General features: G+C 44.9%; 1 protein-coding gene across 6 annotated transcripts in view; it reads right to left on the reverse strand.

Annotated features, from left to right (window-relative positions):
* Window positions 1-16,119, reverse strand: part of snx13 (sorting nexin 13) — a 188,926-nt gene that overhangs the window by 54,500 nt on the left and 118,307 nt on the right. For all 6 annotated transcript variants that reach the window (XM_078538849.1, XM_078538851.1, XM_078538848.1 and 3 more), the window contains one exon: window positions 8,346-8,434. In XM_078538849.1, the coding sequence (XP_078394975.1) occupies window positions 8,346-8,434 (89 nt within the window). The remainder of the gene's footprint in view (window positions 1-8,345; window positions 8,435-16,119) is intronic.

The raw sequence follows: 16,119 nt of genomic DNA on the forward strand, positions 1-16,119 counted from the left end.
TGTTTCCCTGATTGGCGAGTCTTGAACTGGGCGCAGTGGAGGTGGGTATGGTGGTGTAGTCTCAGGATAAGGGGTGAATCATTTAGGATGGAGATAAGAAATTTTCTCACTCAGGATTGGGAATCTTTCAAATTCTATATTCCATTGGTCTGTAGATACTTTATCATTGAGTATATCCAAGGCTGAGATTGACAGACTTTTGGGCTCCTAATTGTCAAAGATGTCTAGGACAAAGGGGTGTTGATGGTGGTCATATTATCTAAGGAATGTGCTAATGGGGACATTAAGGATAGCAAGCAGGATAAGCAAGTGGCAGATGGCCCTAGTGGGGGTGGGACGAAGTGAGACGAGTTTAAGAAGCAATCGTTCAATGAGAGAACAAGTTCAGCCAGACGGAGGAGAGTAGTGGTGGATGGGGATTGTTTGGGCCTCTGTTCAATCCCCATCTACCACTACTCTCCTCCGTCTGGCTGAACTTGTTCTCTCACTGAACAATTTCTCCTTAAACTCATCTCACTTCCTCCAAATAAAAGGTGTGGCTGTGGGTACCCGCATGGGCCACAGTTATGCCTGTCTCTTTATGGGGTATGTGGAACATTCCTTGTTCCAGTCCTACTCAGGCCCCCCCTCACAACTCTTTCTCTGGTACATCGATAACTGCTTCGGTGCCGCTTCATGCTCTAGTCTGGATCTGGAAGAATTTATTAATTTGCTTCCAATTTCCACCCCTCCATCATTTTCACATGGTCCATCACTAACACTTCCCTCCCCTTCCTTGACCTCTCTGTCTCAATTTCTGGTGATAGACTGTCCACCAATATTCATTACAAGCCTACCGACTCCCACAGCTACCTCGACTACAGCTCCTCACACCCCGCTTTCAGTAAGGACTCCATCCCATTTTGTCAGTTCCTTCGCCTCAGTCGCATCTGTTCTGATGATGCCACTTTCCAAAACAGTTCTGTTGACATGTCTTCCTTCTTCCTTAACCAAGGTTTTCCACCCATGGTGGTTGACAGGGCCCTCAACAGTGTCCGACCCATCTCCCGCACATCCGCCCTCACACCTTCCTCTCCCTCCCAGAAACATGATAGGGTCCCCCTTGTCCTCGCTTATCACCCCACCAGCCTCCGCGTTCAAACGATCATCCTCTGCCATTTCCGCCAACTCCAGCATGATGCCACCACCAAACACACATCTTCCCTTCAACCCCCTGGTGGCTTTCCGCAGGGATCGTTCCGTCTGGGACACCCTGGTCCACTCCTCCATCACCCCCTACACCTCAACCCCCTCCCATGGCACCTTCCCATGCAACCACAGAAGGTGCAACACCTGCCCCTTTACTTCCCCACTCCTCACCATCCAAGAGCCCAAACACTCCTTTCAAGTGAAGCAGCACTTCACTTGCACTTCCCTCAATTTAGTCTACTGTATTTGCCGCTCCCAATGCGGTCTCCTCTACATTGGGGAGACCAAGCGCAGACTGGGTGACCGCTTTGCAGAACACCTTCGGTCTGTCCGCAAGCATGATCCAGACCTCCCTGTCGTTTGCCATTTCAACACACCACCCTGCTCTCAGGCCCACATGTCTGTCTTTGGCCTGCTGCAATGTTCCAGTGAAGCTCAACGCAAACTGAAGGAACAGCACCTCATCTTCCGACTAGGCACTTTACAGCCTTCCGGACTTAATATTGAGTTCAACAACTTCAGATCATGAACTCTCTCCTCCATCCCCATCCCCTTTCCGATCCCCCTTTTCCAATAATTTATTTTAAAAAAAATATATTTTTCTTTTCCCACCTATTTTAAAATTTATTTTGATCTATTGTTTTATCTCCACCTTTTAGCCCATTTCGATCCCTTCCCCCACCCCCCCCACCCCACCTCCACTAGGCCATCTGCCACTTGCTTGTCCTGCTTGCTACCCTTAATGTCCCCATTAGCACATTCCTTAGATAATATCACCACCATCAACACCCCTTTGTCCTTTTGTCTATGACATCTTTGGCAATCTCTTCTTTGTCTCCACCTATCATTGGCCCTCTATCCAGCTCTACCTGTCCCACCCCCCTCTACCAGCTTATATTTCACCTCATTTCTCTATTTCCTTAGTTCTGATGAAAGGTCATACGGACTCGAAGCGTCAACTGTGTTCCTCTCCGCAGATGCTGTCAGACCTACTGAGTTTTTCCAGCTATTTTTGTTTTTGTTTATGAATAGCTATTTGGTTTAACAAAATCATGACAACTACCATGTCAGTTGCCTCTGTATTAGGATCTGCAAAGGAAGTTCACAAGTTTGAGTAATAGACTCCATTCTGGTAATAGAACAAGTAAAGAAACACTGGGCGGGATTTTCTGGCCCCAACGTCGGCGGGTATTGTCGGGGGTGGGACGGGAAAATTTGGAGAGCAGTTAAAAGTTCACAGTTCTTCGCATTTTCCCATCCCAATCAATCTTTCCCTACACCCTATCATAGGCAATCTCCTTTGTTCTTCCCTGTCCTCTCCTTTCCCCAGACTCTGTATTTGCTTATAAACTGCTAAATCTCCAACTGCTCCCATTTTTGATGAAAGGTCAGTCACTTGAAATGTTAACTGTTTCCTTGTTCCTTAGGCACTGCCTGACCTACTGACTATTTTCAGTTTTTGTAACATGATTTACAGGTGCTTTATGAATTTTTGCATCAATTGTTTCACTTCAGATACACAGAAATCATATTGCTGCAAGGTTGCTTCTGAGTAGAAATGCATGGTGCCTCAACACCAATAGATAGTAGATGGTACTGTTTTTCAGACCCAATGCTCCACAACAACCATAAATGGCTTTAAGACCACCACCTATAAGCAGTGCAGATAAATGTGAATACTTCCAGAATTTTTTCATCAAGGTAATTTGAAATGGAATGTCCTTTGACACATAAATATCAATATTTGACCTACAATACATAAATGGAACTACCAAAAGAGTTTGATGGCTACTTGAGTTAATTTGGTATTATGTTACATGTTAAGCTTCTCAGGCCTCTCTCAATCAAGTTGGGTAATGCTATTTGACAAAGATATCCACCACTGCCAGAATTTATCTTCCCTTTCTTCCCTCTCCTCGTATTCAGTATTTCAAGAGGATTATAGGTCTTCTTCACTTCCTTACATTTACATCAATTATATCTTCCAAATATACATCAAATATACCTGCCAAAAAATTGTGTTAAAGAGATACCTCATCAGAGGCAAACATGCATACTAAGCTAATTATTACTGATGTTGAGAAAATAACTTCTGATTCCACCACTACTATTCAATACCATTTCACATACAAAACATTAGAAGTAGCTAAGATCCACAGGACAACAGAACTACTTAGCTGTACCCATGTCAAGGTAAGCTTACAAGCAAACTTTTTAACTTTTGAGTGTTATACAACAATATTATAGATATTGATAAACCACCTAATGTCACTGAAATATTAACTTTCATAACCTGTTTAAGCAACCATGTGAATAATATGTAGTCCAAACAAAAAGATCCTTGCCAGAACCCGTAGAAATGAGACACACATCATCAGGCCAGCCTTTTTTGAATCTGGAACATGGCTTTCATTCCCACTTAAGGATGGTATTGAAATAAAATATGAATTTCCGTACTCAAATATCAGTGATAGAAATAAAAGGTTTATCATGAACCAGACATAAGCTGCAATGTTAGTTATACAACTGAATGCTTTACTCAATTCATACTTTATGCCAAAATATCTGAAGCTTCTTGCCGAATTTAAGTTGACCTACAGGTGGCAATCATAATAAATGAGAAAGTAATGCATGTATTGTAAGATATCCCATTCTTCTAATATAGATTTCAACTTCCCCATACAAATAATGACACATTATCCAATAGGGAGAATTCCTGGGATGGTGCCCCTTTCAGAGTTTTGCACCACACACGCTTCCTGGTCAGGCGCTTATCACTGCTCCCACTTTGTTGAGGCCTTTTCTTTAAAAAGCAGCATAATTCTTTGGAGGAAGCAATAAAGACCTCCCATTATTCCCCTGCAGCAGGAGAAGAAAACACATTGGAGACAATAAAAATAAGAAAACTCCTTGGTGTACAGATTAGTAAAAGGACCAAAGGCCTTGAGGGCACAACGTTTGCACATGAAAGTTGAGCTAAATTCAGAGAATGAGCAAGATCCATGCCCACAGGTAATTAATGTTCTTTCTCAGTTATTCACAATGTTCTTGTGCAAACTACTTCTCGTACTAACTTTTAAAGTCAAGCATATTGAAACATGAAATACAAAGTGCTTGCAATGGGCCAGTTGAATGTGGGATTAGGCACCATTCATAAAAATTAATGGTAAGGTTACCATTAGTATCTGTAAGAGGGTGTAGCCTATGCAAATTGATATACGTGAAACAAAAAAAAACTGATAACAGACATTATTTAGAACCATAAAATCGGGCCATCCAAAGATGGAAAGGAAAAGAGCTTGGGTGTGATTGTTATTCAGTGAAAGTCTGCAGTAAAATAAAGCTTTTATTCACAAACCTAATCAAATACATTGCAGCTAATGGGCATATCAAAATAAATTTTAACTCAATGCATGATCCCACTACAAACACCATATGCTCAGAGATTCCATCCTCTTCCCATTCAGTTTGGTGCGCTGAACCAGATTGCTCAAGTATGATGTCCTCTTCAACTCTGAGCTGAATTTCCAACCTCACACCCTCTCCATCACAAAGTCTGCCTCCTTCCTTCAGTAACACTGCTTGCTTCCACCTTACCTCAGCTCATCTACCATTGTAATCACCATAATTGCCTTTAATCTCCTCCAGACTGAATTACTCCAATGCTCTCCTAGTTGGTCTCCCAACTTCCACCAATAACCTGAGCTCATTTAAAATTCTGCTACCCATATCTTATCTCACACCGAGTAGCATTGGTCCATCATCCTGTCATCACTGAACTATGCTGGCTCCAAACTCCTAATTTCACAAGTTTAAACTTCCATCCTCCAGTTTAAACTACTTCACTTTTGTCCTCCTATCTATCCAAACTTCTTCCAGCAGCATAGCTACCCAAACTCTGATCTCTTACTCCAGCCTCTGAAGGGGCTCGCCAGGGTAGATGCAGAGGTTGATTCCCCAGAGTATCTAGAATATGGGGGCACAGTCTCAGGATAAAGGGGTTGATCATTTTGGACAGAGATGAGAAAAAAATTCTTCACTCAAAGGATTCCAATTTTTCAGAATTCTCTACTCTGGAGAGTTGTGGATGCTCCATCTTTGAATATATTTAAGGCTGAGTTAGGCAGAATTATTGATCACTCAGAATTAAGGTATATGAGGAAGGGGCAGGAAAAAGGAGTTGAGGCAGATCAGCCACGATCACACTGAATGATGGAGCAGGCCCAAGGGGCCGTATGATGTACTCTTGTTCCAATTTCTAGGTTCTTAGGTACCACCTTCTTTTCACCTCAACAATGGAAGTGGTGCCATTTGTCATTCAAATCCCATTTCCTGGAATTTCTTTCCTAAACCCCTTTGCCACTCCAGCAACTTCTCTTAAGGATTAAAACCCACTCCAACCATTCCTAATCTCAGAATCTTTCGCTCAGCATGCATCTGTTCTAATACTTCTGCAAAGTGCCTCAAAATGTTTCCCTGCATTAAAAGATGCTAAAAAATATGAATTTTATTGTATATTATTGCTGGTCATGGGCTTGTGTGTAATTTAATAGGAACAAAGGACTTAAGAGCAGCAGGCAGCCATTCAGCCCTTCGAGCCTGCTCTGCCATTCAATAAGGTCATCGCTGATCTGGCTGTGGCCTCAACTCCATTATGCCAGCTGCTCTCCATAAACAAGGGAGTCGTGGGTTATCAAAACTCAGTCCGGTTCTGCCTTGAATAAATTCAGTAACCTATCCCCCATTGCTTTCCGGGGAACAGAATTCCACATAGTAACAACCCTCAGAGAGAAAAAAAATTCTCATCTCCATCTTAAATGGTAGACCTCATATTGTTATACTGTGTCCCCTAGTTCTAGTCTCTCCCACAAATGGAAACATCCTCCTGGTATCTACTCTATCAAATCCCCTCAGGATCTTGTATGTTTCAATAATATCACATCTCATTCTTCGAAATTCCAGTGGGTATAGGCCAAACCTATTCAACCTTTCTTGATAAGATACACCCCTCAGCCAGGAATAAGTCGAGTGAACCTTTTCTGAATTACTTCTTTCATACTTCTATCTTTTCCAAATAAGGAGACCAAAATTGTATTCAGTATTCCAGGTGTGGTCTTGCCAAGGCCCTGTACAACTGTAGTAAAACTTCAATATTTTTATATTCCATTCTCCTTGCAATAAACGCCAACATTCATTTGCTTTAGTCGCTTGCTATTCTTGCATACTAACTTTTTATGATTCATGTAACAGGACACCCAGATCCCTCTGTATCACTGAGTTTTTATTCAATCAAGGGATGTGAGCTTTGTTGTCTAGGCCAGCATTTATTGCCCATCCCTAATTGCTCTTGAGAAGATGGCGGTGAGCTGCTTTCTTGAACAACTGCAGTCCATGTGGTGCAGGTACATCCACAGTGCTGGGAGGGAGAGAGTTCCAGGATTTTAAACCAACGACAGTGAAGGAACGGCAATATATTTCCAAGTCAGGATGGTAGGTGGCTTGGAGGGGAGCTTCCAGGTGATGGTGTTCCCATGCCTCTGCTGCCCTTGTCCTTCTACATGGTAATGGTCACGGGTTTGGAAGGTGCTGTCTAAGGAGCCTTGGTGTGTTTCCTAAGTGCATCTTGTAGATGGTACACGCTGCTGCCACAGTGTGTCGGTGGCGGAGGGAGTGAATGTTTGTAGATGGGGTGCCAATCAAGCGGGCTGCTTTGTCATGGATGGTGTCAAGCTTCTCGAGTGTTGTTAGAGCTGCACTCATCCAGGCAAGTGGGGAGTATTCCATCTTACTCCTGACTTGTGCCTTGTAGATGGTGGATAGGCTTTGGGAAGTCAGGAGGTGAGTTACTTACTCTGACCTGTTCTTGTAGTCAGAATAGGTATATGGCTAGTCTAGTTCAGTTTCTGGCCAAAGGCAATCCCCAGGATGTTGATAGTGGGGGATTCAGCGATTGTAATGCCACTGAATTTCAAGGGGCAATGGTTAGATTCTCTCTTGTTGGAGATAGTCATTGCCTGACATAAATGTTATTTACCATTTGTTGCCCCAAGCCTGGATGTTGTCCAGGTCTTGCTGCATTTGGACATGGACTGTTTCAGTATCGGAGGAGTTGTGAATGGTGAACATTGTGCAATCATCAATGAACATCCCCACTTCTGACCTTATGATGGAAGGAAGGTAATTGATGAAGCAGCTGCAGATGGTTGAGCATAGGACACCATTAGGAATGTGGATTAGGTTCAAAATTAACAAGTCTCGAGCAAAAGGTTGAAAATAACAATGCCTTTCCTCCCTTACCAGTTGACACATGGAAAATGCTTCCAGCAAAAGCAGTTGTGTGCATTAATACCTTCAAAAAAAATTGTACAGCTCTTTGAGAAAAAGATAGAAAATTACAGCAATGATATTCTGTGACAATTCTTCCAGTCTCTTGCCACAAGTGTCAGAGAAATGGCACGGGTGTCCATTTTCAGCCATTTGTCTGGAGGCTCTAACAAGTCACATAAATAAGATTTGTAGGAGACCAGAAAAAATCACGCAGAATTTCTTGGCTAAAGGTTTAAAGCATAAACTGAAATGATCAAATATGGCACACAACTAAACACTCCTGATTTTAATTATAGAAGGTTCTTGCATCTGAAATGTTATAACTTGTCTATTTTTCCTTACTAATCTGCCATGCATTTTCAGTTTGTTGTTTATATTTCAGATTTCCAACATTTGGAGTTTTTTTCTTTTCCTAATACATCTAATGTTGCTTTTTGGGGGCAGGGGGAGATGGTGAGGGGAGGCAGCTTGGGAGCATAGTCAAGCAGGATTAAATAGTAGCCATGCACACTTATCCTGAATTCCAGCTGATTAACTTTTGAATAGAGAACTTATGCAAAGCCTCCATTTATGGCAGCATTGAAGTGTGCCAATCTTGTAATATCGCTGACTGAGGCAGGTGATTTTTTTCAACTATTATTGCACTTCCATTGTTTCGCAGACATGTGAAATTTCAAAAATTCAACCAAAGGAATGGATTTGTTGTCCTTCTCTCAAGCTCCTTCAAAATTAATAATTAAAATATGCAATATAATATGGTAGGAAGTTTAATATTAAAGGACAATTCAAAAACATTTAATAAATAAATCTCGACAGAGATAAAAAGTTACCTTTCCTGAGTTTAATCTCTGAACTCTTGTTTCACAGACTTTCTTCACAAACAGTAAACTGTTTATCTGATTCTTTATAGTGCTTATATCTGAAAATAAAGTTGCAACAGTTATGTCAAACTTGGTTAATTCAGTTTTCTAAATTTTACTATTTAGAACATTTAAGTACCTCTTATAAAATGATTAACAAAAATATGCACAAACAAAAACATGCACAAAAATATGCATACTTACTGAAACTCTCAAATCTTATGTCACATTTAGTAAGGACTGAATTGACAGTAACATTAATTTATTTCTTTTTAAAATTTCATGGGGTGCCAGCATCACTGGCTAGGCCAGCATTTGTTGCTCCTCCCCAATTGCCATCCTTACCCAGCCTGGACTACACGTGACTCCATATCAACAGCAATGTGGTTGACTCTTAACTGCCCTCCAAAATAACATAGCAAGCCACACAATTCAAGGGCAATTAGGGATAGGCAACAAGTGCTGGCCTTGATAGTGATGCCCACATCCCATGAAAGAATAAAAAGTCCTCTAGAAGTTGGTGGTGAGCCACCTTTTTGGACCGCTACAGCCCGTCAGGTATAGGTATAGCTATAGTGCTGTTAGGAAGGGAGTACCAGGGCTTTGACCCAGCGACAGTGAAAGAATGGTGATACAGTTCCAAGTCAGGATGGTATGTGATCTGGAGGGATACTTGCAAGTGGTGGTTCCCATGCACCTCCTGCCCTCATCCTTCTAGATGATAGAAGTTGCAGTTTTCGAAGGTGCTGGTGAAGGGGCTTTGGTGAGTTGCTCTAGTGCATCTTGTAGATGTACACACTCTCCATCACCGGCACACTGTGGCAGCAGTGAATGTTTAGAGAAGTTTTACTACAACTGTGCAGGACCTTGGTGAGACAACATCTAGAGCAGTGTGTGCAGTTTTGGTCTCCTTATTTTAAAAAGATAAAATTACTTTAGAAGCAGTTCAGAGAAGGTTCACTGGACTCATTCCTGAGATGAAATGGTTGTCTTATGAAGGTTGAACAGGGGTTCAAAATTCAAGATTGAATAGGCTTAGGCCTATATCCATTGGGGTTTAGAAAAATGAGAGGTGATCTTATTAAAACTTATAAGATCCTGAGGGGACTTGATAGGGTTGTTACAATCCCAGCTGTTGTTAATACTGGACAAGTCAGATCCAGAGTGAAAGCCGGCATGATAAATCTTAACTTGTGTTTCCAGAGACAGTGGAGGAAAACTACTGAACAAATTCACAGGAGGTTGCTGATGAACTTTTAATACAAAGAATAAAATATTCATCAAAATAAGGAAAGTGAACTATACCGTACCAGACAAAAAAGGTTAGAAGGATCTCAATACAAACACAAGATGACAATTCCCACTACTCCTTTACCCCAGCAATACCTTTACAGACACAGAAACCTTTGAGAAGTTACCAATAGCTTGACACCATCGCTTCTCGCTTGGGACTGGCACAGTTGCAAGCAGTTCTCTTTCAGTGAATTCCTGAGCATTCACTTGAGGTTTCTCACCCACCTCGTATCTCTCCCCAAGACACCCAAAAACCATACTCTAAACTCACTGCTTCTTCAACTGCAGGGCAAACAATCAAGTTTCCTAAACTCAGTTTTCCAGCAGCACATCTGCTAAACTGATCACTTTACTGAGTCCCATTACTGATTATTCAGTTAACTACTGTTCCACTATCCTTGTAACTTTTCTTCTCAGACAGCTTCAGATCCCTGTCTTCTCTCTCTGACACACACACACTGAATTTTCTCTCTCTCCACTCCTGGCCTTTTCTCTCTGTGCCACTGGATCACCGTCACTTCCAATGCCTTTTAACCGATCCCCATCACTTCAGGGGTTGTAAAACGTCATTAAAAAAGTGCACATACAAACAAGCCCAAAAGACTAGATTAACAGGTGGATACCCGGAAGATGTTTTCTCTTGCAAGGGAGATTAAAACTAGTGGACATAGTTTAAAAACAGAAGGTCTCCCTTTTAAGACAGAGATGAGGAGAAAGCTTTTCTCCCAAAGGGTCATTGTGTGTGGAATTCTCTTTTCCAGAAAGTAGTAGAGACTGGGTCTGAATTTATTTAAGACGGAGTTAGGCAGGTTTTTGTTAGAAAAAGGGAGTTAAGGGTTATATGGGGGTAGATGGAGAAGTGGAGCTGAGATCACAACCAGATCAGCAATGATCTTATTAAGACCGTAAGACCATAAGACATAGGAGCAGAAATTAGGCCCTTCGGCCCACTGAGTCTGCTCCGCCATTCAATCATGGCTGATAAGTTTCTCAACCCCATTCTCCCGCCTTCTCCCCATAACCTTTGATCCCCTTACCAATCAAGAACCTATCTATCTCCGTCTTAAATACACTCAATGACCTGGCCTCCACAGCCTTCTGTGGCAATGAATTCCATAGATTCACCACTCTCTGGCTGAAGAAGTTTCTCCTCATCTCTGTTCTAAAAGGTCTTCCCTTTACTCTGAGGCTGTGCCCTCGGGTCCTAATCTCTCCAACTAATGGAAACATCTTCCCCACGTCCACTCTATCCAGGCCTTTCAGTATTCTGTAAGTTTCAATCAGATCCCCCCATATCCTTCTAACCTCCATCGAGTATAGACCCAGAGTCCTCAAACGTTCCTCATATGTTAAGCCTTTCATTCCTGGGATCATTCTCATGAACCTCCTCTGGATCCTCTCCAGGGCCAGAACATCCTTCCTGAGATACGGGGCCCAAAATTTCTCACAATATTCTAAATGTGGTCTGACCAGAGTCTTATAAAGCCTCAGCAGCACATCCCTGCTTTTTATATTCTAGTTCTCTCGAAATAAATGCCAACATTGCATTTGCCTTCCTAACTACCGACTCAACTTGCAAGTTAACCTTAAGAGATTCCTGGACTAGGACTCCCAAGTCCTTTTGCACTCCAGATTTCTGAATTCTCTCCCCATTTAGAAAATAGTCTATGTCTCTATTCTTCCTACCAAAGTGCATGACCTCACACTTCCCCACATTGTATTCCACCTGCCACTTCTTTGCCCATTCTCCTAACCTGTCCAAATCCTTCTGCAGCCTCCCCGCCTCCTCAACACTACCTATCCCTCCATCTATCTTTGTATCATCTGCAAACTTAGCCAGAATGCCCTCAGTTCCTTCATCTAGATCATTAATGTATAAAGTGAAAAGTTGTGGTCCCAACACTGACCCTTGCGGAACTCCACTAGTCACCGGCCGCCATCCTGAGAAGGACCCCCTTATCCCCACTCTCTGCCTCCTGCCAGACAGTCAGTCTTCTATCCATGCTAGTACCTTGCCTCTAACACCATGGGCTCTTATCTTACTGAGCAGCCTCCTGTGCGGCACCTTGTCAAAGGCCTTCTGGAAGTCCAAGGAGATAACATCCATTGGCTCTCCTTTGTCTAGCCTACTCGTTACCTCCTCAAAGAATTCTAACAGATTTGTCAGGCATGATCTCCCCTTGATGAAACTATGCTGACTTTGCCCTATTTTACCATGCACTTCCAAGTATTCTGAAATCTCATCCTTAATAATGGACCCTAAAATCTTACCAACGACCGAGGTCAGGCTAATCGGCCTGTAACTTCCCGTCTTTTGCCTCATTCCCTTGGGTTACATTAGCAATCTTCCAGTCCTCTGGGACCCTCCCTGACTCCAGTGATTCCTGAAAGATCACCGCTAACGCCTCCACTATCTCTTCAGCTATCTCCTAGAGAACTCTGAGGTGTAATCCATCTGGTCCAGGTGATTTAGCAACCTTCAGATCTTTCAGTGAATGGTGGAGCAGACTCCACCAAGCAGCCTACCCCTGCTAGTGTTCCATGTGGTAGATGGGGTGCCGATCAAGCGAGCCATTTTGGCCTGGATTGTGTCGAACTTCTTGAGTGTTATTGGATCCACACTTGACCAAACAAGTGTATTCTTTCAGCCTCCTGACTTGTGCCTTGCATATGGCACAAGTAGATGGACAGGCTTTTTTTTTTGAACAAATATACTTTATTCATAAAAATATCTTCAGGAACATTCCAAACCATTTCAAAATCACCATCACAAAAGTACAATTGGGTTCAACTTTTACAACATGTATCACGAGGTGCATCAATACAATCAATGAATATTACAATCATTTGCAGACATTCATTTTGAGCTGTACAGCCCGGGGGCTCTAAACAGTTCCCAGTCCCTCGGTCTTGGGAGAACCCCCCATTTTAAAGCATTTATTCTCTTACCAAAACTGTTGTCTCTGAGAGTCCCAGACCTTTGGTCTGCTCCTTCATACCCACAGTGTGCAGAAACTGCCTCACTTTGGATGGGCTGAGGAAACTGTCCTGAACCACCCCATTGGAGACGTTCCGCTCAGGTGGCATCTGGGGGTTCGTGCAGAGAACGGGATTTGAAATGTCCTTTGTTGGAGAAGCTTCTCCAATCCTCTCCCCCTCTGGGGCGTTGCTGCTCCCGGCTTCCCGGAGCTGGGGTGCGCTGAGCTCCTCACTGCTCCCAGATTCCTGGGGCTGGGGTGCGCTGGCCTCTTCAGTTTGTGGGCAAAGTTGGGGTGCGCTGGTCTCCTCATTGTCTCCAATGTTCTGGAGCTCGGGTGTCTTGTCCTCCAACTCCCTAGAGCTTTGCTGCTTCTTCTGTGGGTGCTGCCCTGGCACTTCTTCGTCTGAAGAGCAGCTGCCCTTGTCATCCATGTTGGATGGGAGACGCCTCTTGCCACTTGTCTGGGCAGTGGCTTGGTCCCTTCTTAGCTCCTTCCTCATTTTGGCTCTCTTCACCAGCTGCCACTCCCCCTGCTGATTTTCCGCTGCTGCCTCCTCCTCCATTGATTCACTCTCCTGAGGAGTGAGAGGTTCAGGGGGCAGTGCTGTTGATTGGCTCTCTGCTGCCTCAATCTTTTCCTCCACCTTGTCTCTCTCCCTGTCCTCCTTTGTCCCGTTGTTCTCACTGGGGGTCATGGTGGTTGGAGTGTTGTAAGTGTCCTTGGTTGTAATGACACGAAGCATTTCCTCTGCTTCCCCCTCGTTAGCTTTGGCTGCCTGTGCATAAGTGAGGCAGCGTTTGGGGCAGGTCCTGCAGAGGTGACCTGCCTCGCCACACAGGTTGCAGCACTTAGTCTGTTTGCAGTCCTTTGTCTGGTGCCCTTCCTGTTTGTAGTTCTTGCAGAGGGCGGCGCTGCAGTTGGCTGCCACATGACCAGGCTTGCCGCATGAGCGACAAAGTTTGGGTTGCCCAGCGTAGACAAGGTAGCCACGGCTTCCCCCGATACCGAAGCTGGAAGGAGGGTGGAAGATGGCTCCCTTACCGTCGGTCTTGAGCGTGACCGTAACCTGGCGTTTGCATGTCCAAATCCCAAAGGCGTCTCTAACCTTGGTGCAGCTCCCAACCTTGTCGACGTACCTGGCAAGGAAGGTGAGCACGTCGGCGACAGGGACGTAGGGGTTGTAGAGATGCACCGTCACCACACGGTCCCGTTGCGACGGCAGAGCAAAGAGCGGCTCCACCGGCAGGTCTCTCTTCTCCTCGAACACCTTCAGGAACTCGACGCAGGCAGCAACATTCCTGAAGGTCACGTCGAAATATCCAGCGCTGGGGAAGTCCTGCAGGGAGTAGATCTCCACAGCTTCAAATCCACACGCCTTCAACATGATCTGCTTGATGAAGAAGGCCCGATCCATGGGTGCTCCTCCTTCGCTGTCCTTCACCGTGACTCGGACGGTGTTAGGCACCCCATGGTATGGGGTTCGATTGGTTATAGCCATTGCTTCACGACCTTGCCCTGGGAGAACCATGATCATGGTCTCTCCCCTGCCAGGTGGGCAGGCGTTTTTTTGCAAAAATATATTTTATTCATAAAATATCTTCAAGAACATTCCAAACCATTTCAAAATCACCATCACAAAAGTACAATCAGGTTCAACTTTTACAACATGTATCATGAAATGCTTCAATAAATGAATATTACAATCACTTGCAGACATTCATTTTGAGCTGTACCGTCCGAGGGGTTCTAAAAAGTTCCCAGTCCCTCGGTGTACTGTGGCAGAAAGGTCTTAGGCAGCGACCCTTCCCCATTGCGCCTTTGCGGCGGCTGCCCCAAGCTTTAGTGCGTCCATCAGCACGTAGTCCTGGAGTTTGGGTTGTGCCAGTCTGCAACACTCGGTCGGGGACAACTCTTTACACTGGAAGACCAGCAAGTTTCAGGCAGACCAAAGAGCGTCTTTCACCGAGTTGATGATCCTCCAGCTGCAGTTGATGTTTGTCTCGGTGTGCGTCCCTGGGAACAGCCTGTAGAGCACAGAGTCCTGTGTCACAGAACTGCTCGGGATGAATCTCGACAGAAACCACTGCACCTCTCTCCAGACCTTCTTTGCAAAGGCACAATCTACAAGGAGGTGAACAACGGTCTCTTCCCCACCACAGCCACCTCAAGGCCAACGTGCCGAGGGGGTGAGACTCCTGGCGTGTAGGAAGGATCTGACGGGGAGGGCCTTTCTCACCACCAGCCAACCTACGTCTTGGTGCTTGTTGGAAAGTTCTGGCGATGAGGCATTCTGCCAAATGACTTTGACAGTCTGCTCAGGGAACCATCCCACAGGATCCACCTTCTCCTTTTCCCGCAGGGCCTCTAAGACGTTACGTGCCGACCACTGCCTGATGGATTTGTGGTCAAAGCTGTTTCTCTGCATAAATTTTTCCACCAGGGACAGGTGGTACTACTTGAAGCGTTCTGCGGCAGGGTGGCTAGACCCATCCTTCGCAACACCGGGGACAGGTAGAACCTCAGCACGTAGTGACACTTGGTGTTTGTGTACTGAGGGTCTACGCATCGCTTGATGCAGCTACACACAAAGGTGGCCATCAGTATGAGGGCGATGTTGGGCACGTTTTTTCCCCCTTTATGTCGAGGCTTGTACATCGCGTCCCTGCGGACACGATCCATTTTTGACCTCCAGATAAAGCGGAAGATGGCTCGGGTGATTGCCACCACGCAGGAGTGTGGAATGGGCCAGACCTGCACCACGTACAGCAACAGCGAGAGTGCCTCACACCTGATGACCAGGTTCTTACCCGCAATGGAGAGGGATCGTCGCTCCCACATGCCCAGTTTCCTTTTCACCATTGACACTCGCTCCTTCCAGTTTCTAACGTATGCCCTGGTCCCTCCGAACCACATCCCCAGCACCTTCAGGCCGTCAGCCCTGACAGTGAAGGGGACAAAGGATCGGTCAGCCCAGTTCCCAAAGAACATGGCCTCGCTCTTCCCACGATTTACCTTGGCTCCCGAGGCCAGTTCGAACTGGTCGCAGATGTGGATCAGTCGTGCACCGACAGCGGATCCGAGCAGAAGACGGCAACATCATCCATGTACAGGGATGCTTTGACCCAAGTGCCTCCACTGCCTGGGATCGTCACTCCTCTTATGCCCGGATCCTTCCTGATGGACTCAGCAAAGGGTTCTATGCAACACACGAAAAGAACAGGCGAGAGAGGACAGCCCTGCCTGATTCCACATTTAATCGGAAAGCTATCTGATTCCCACCCATTGATTGACACTGCACTACCGATGTTAGTGTAGAGCAGTTGGATCCAATTTCGAATTCCCTCCCCAAACCCCATTTTGGAGAGCACATCCACCATGTAGGTGTGCGATATTCTGTCAAAGGCCTTCTCCTGATCCAGGCTGATGAGGCAGGTATCCACACCCCTGTCCTGTACATAGGCAATCGTATC

This window comes from Cetorhinus maximus, chromosome 3 (genome assembly GCF_964194155.1).
Source record: "Cetorhinus maximus chromosome 3, sCetMax3.hap1.1, whole genome shotgun sequence".
In the NCBI taxonomy this organism is placed as follows: domain Eukaryota; kingdom Metazoa; phylum Chordata; class Chondrichthyes; order Lamniformes; family Cetorhinidae; genus Cetorhinus; species Cetorhinus maximus.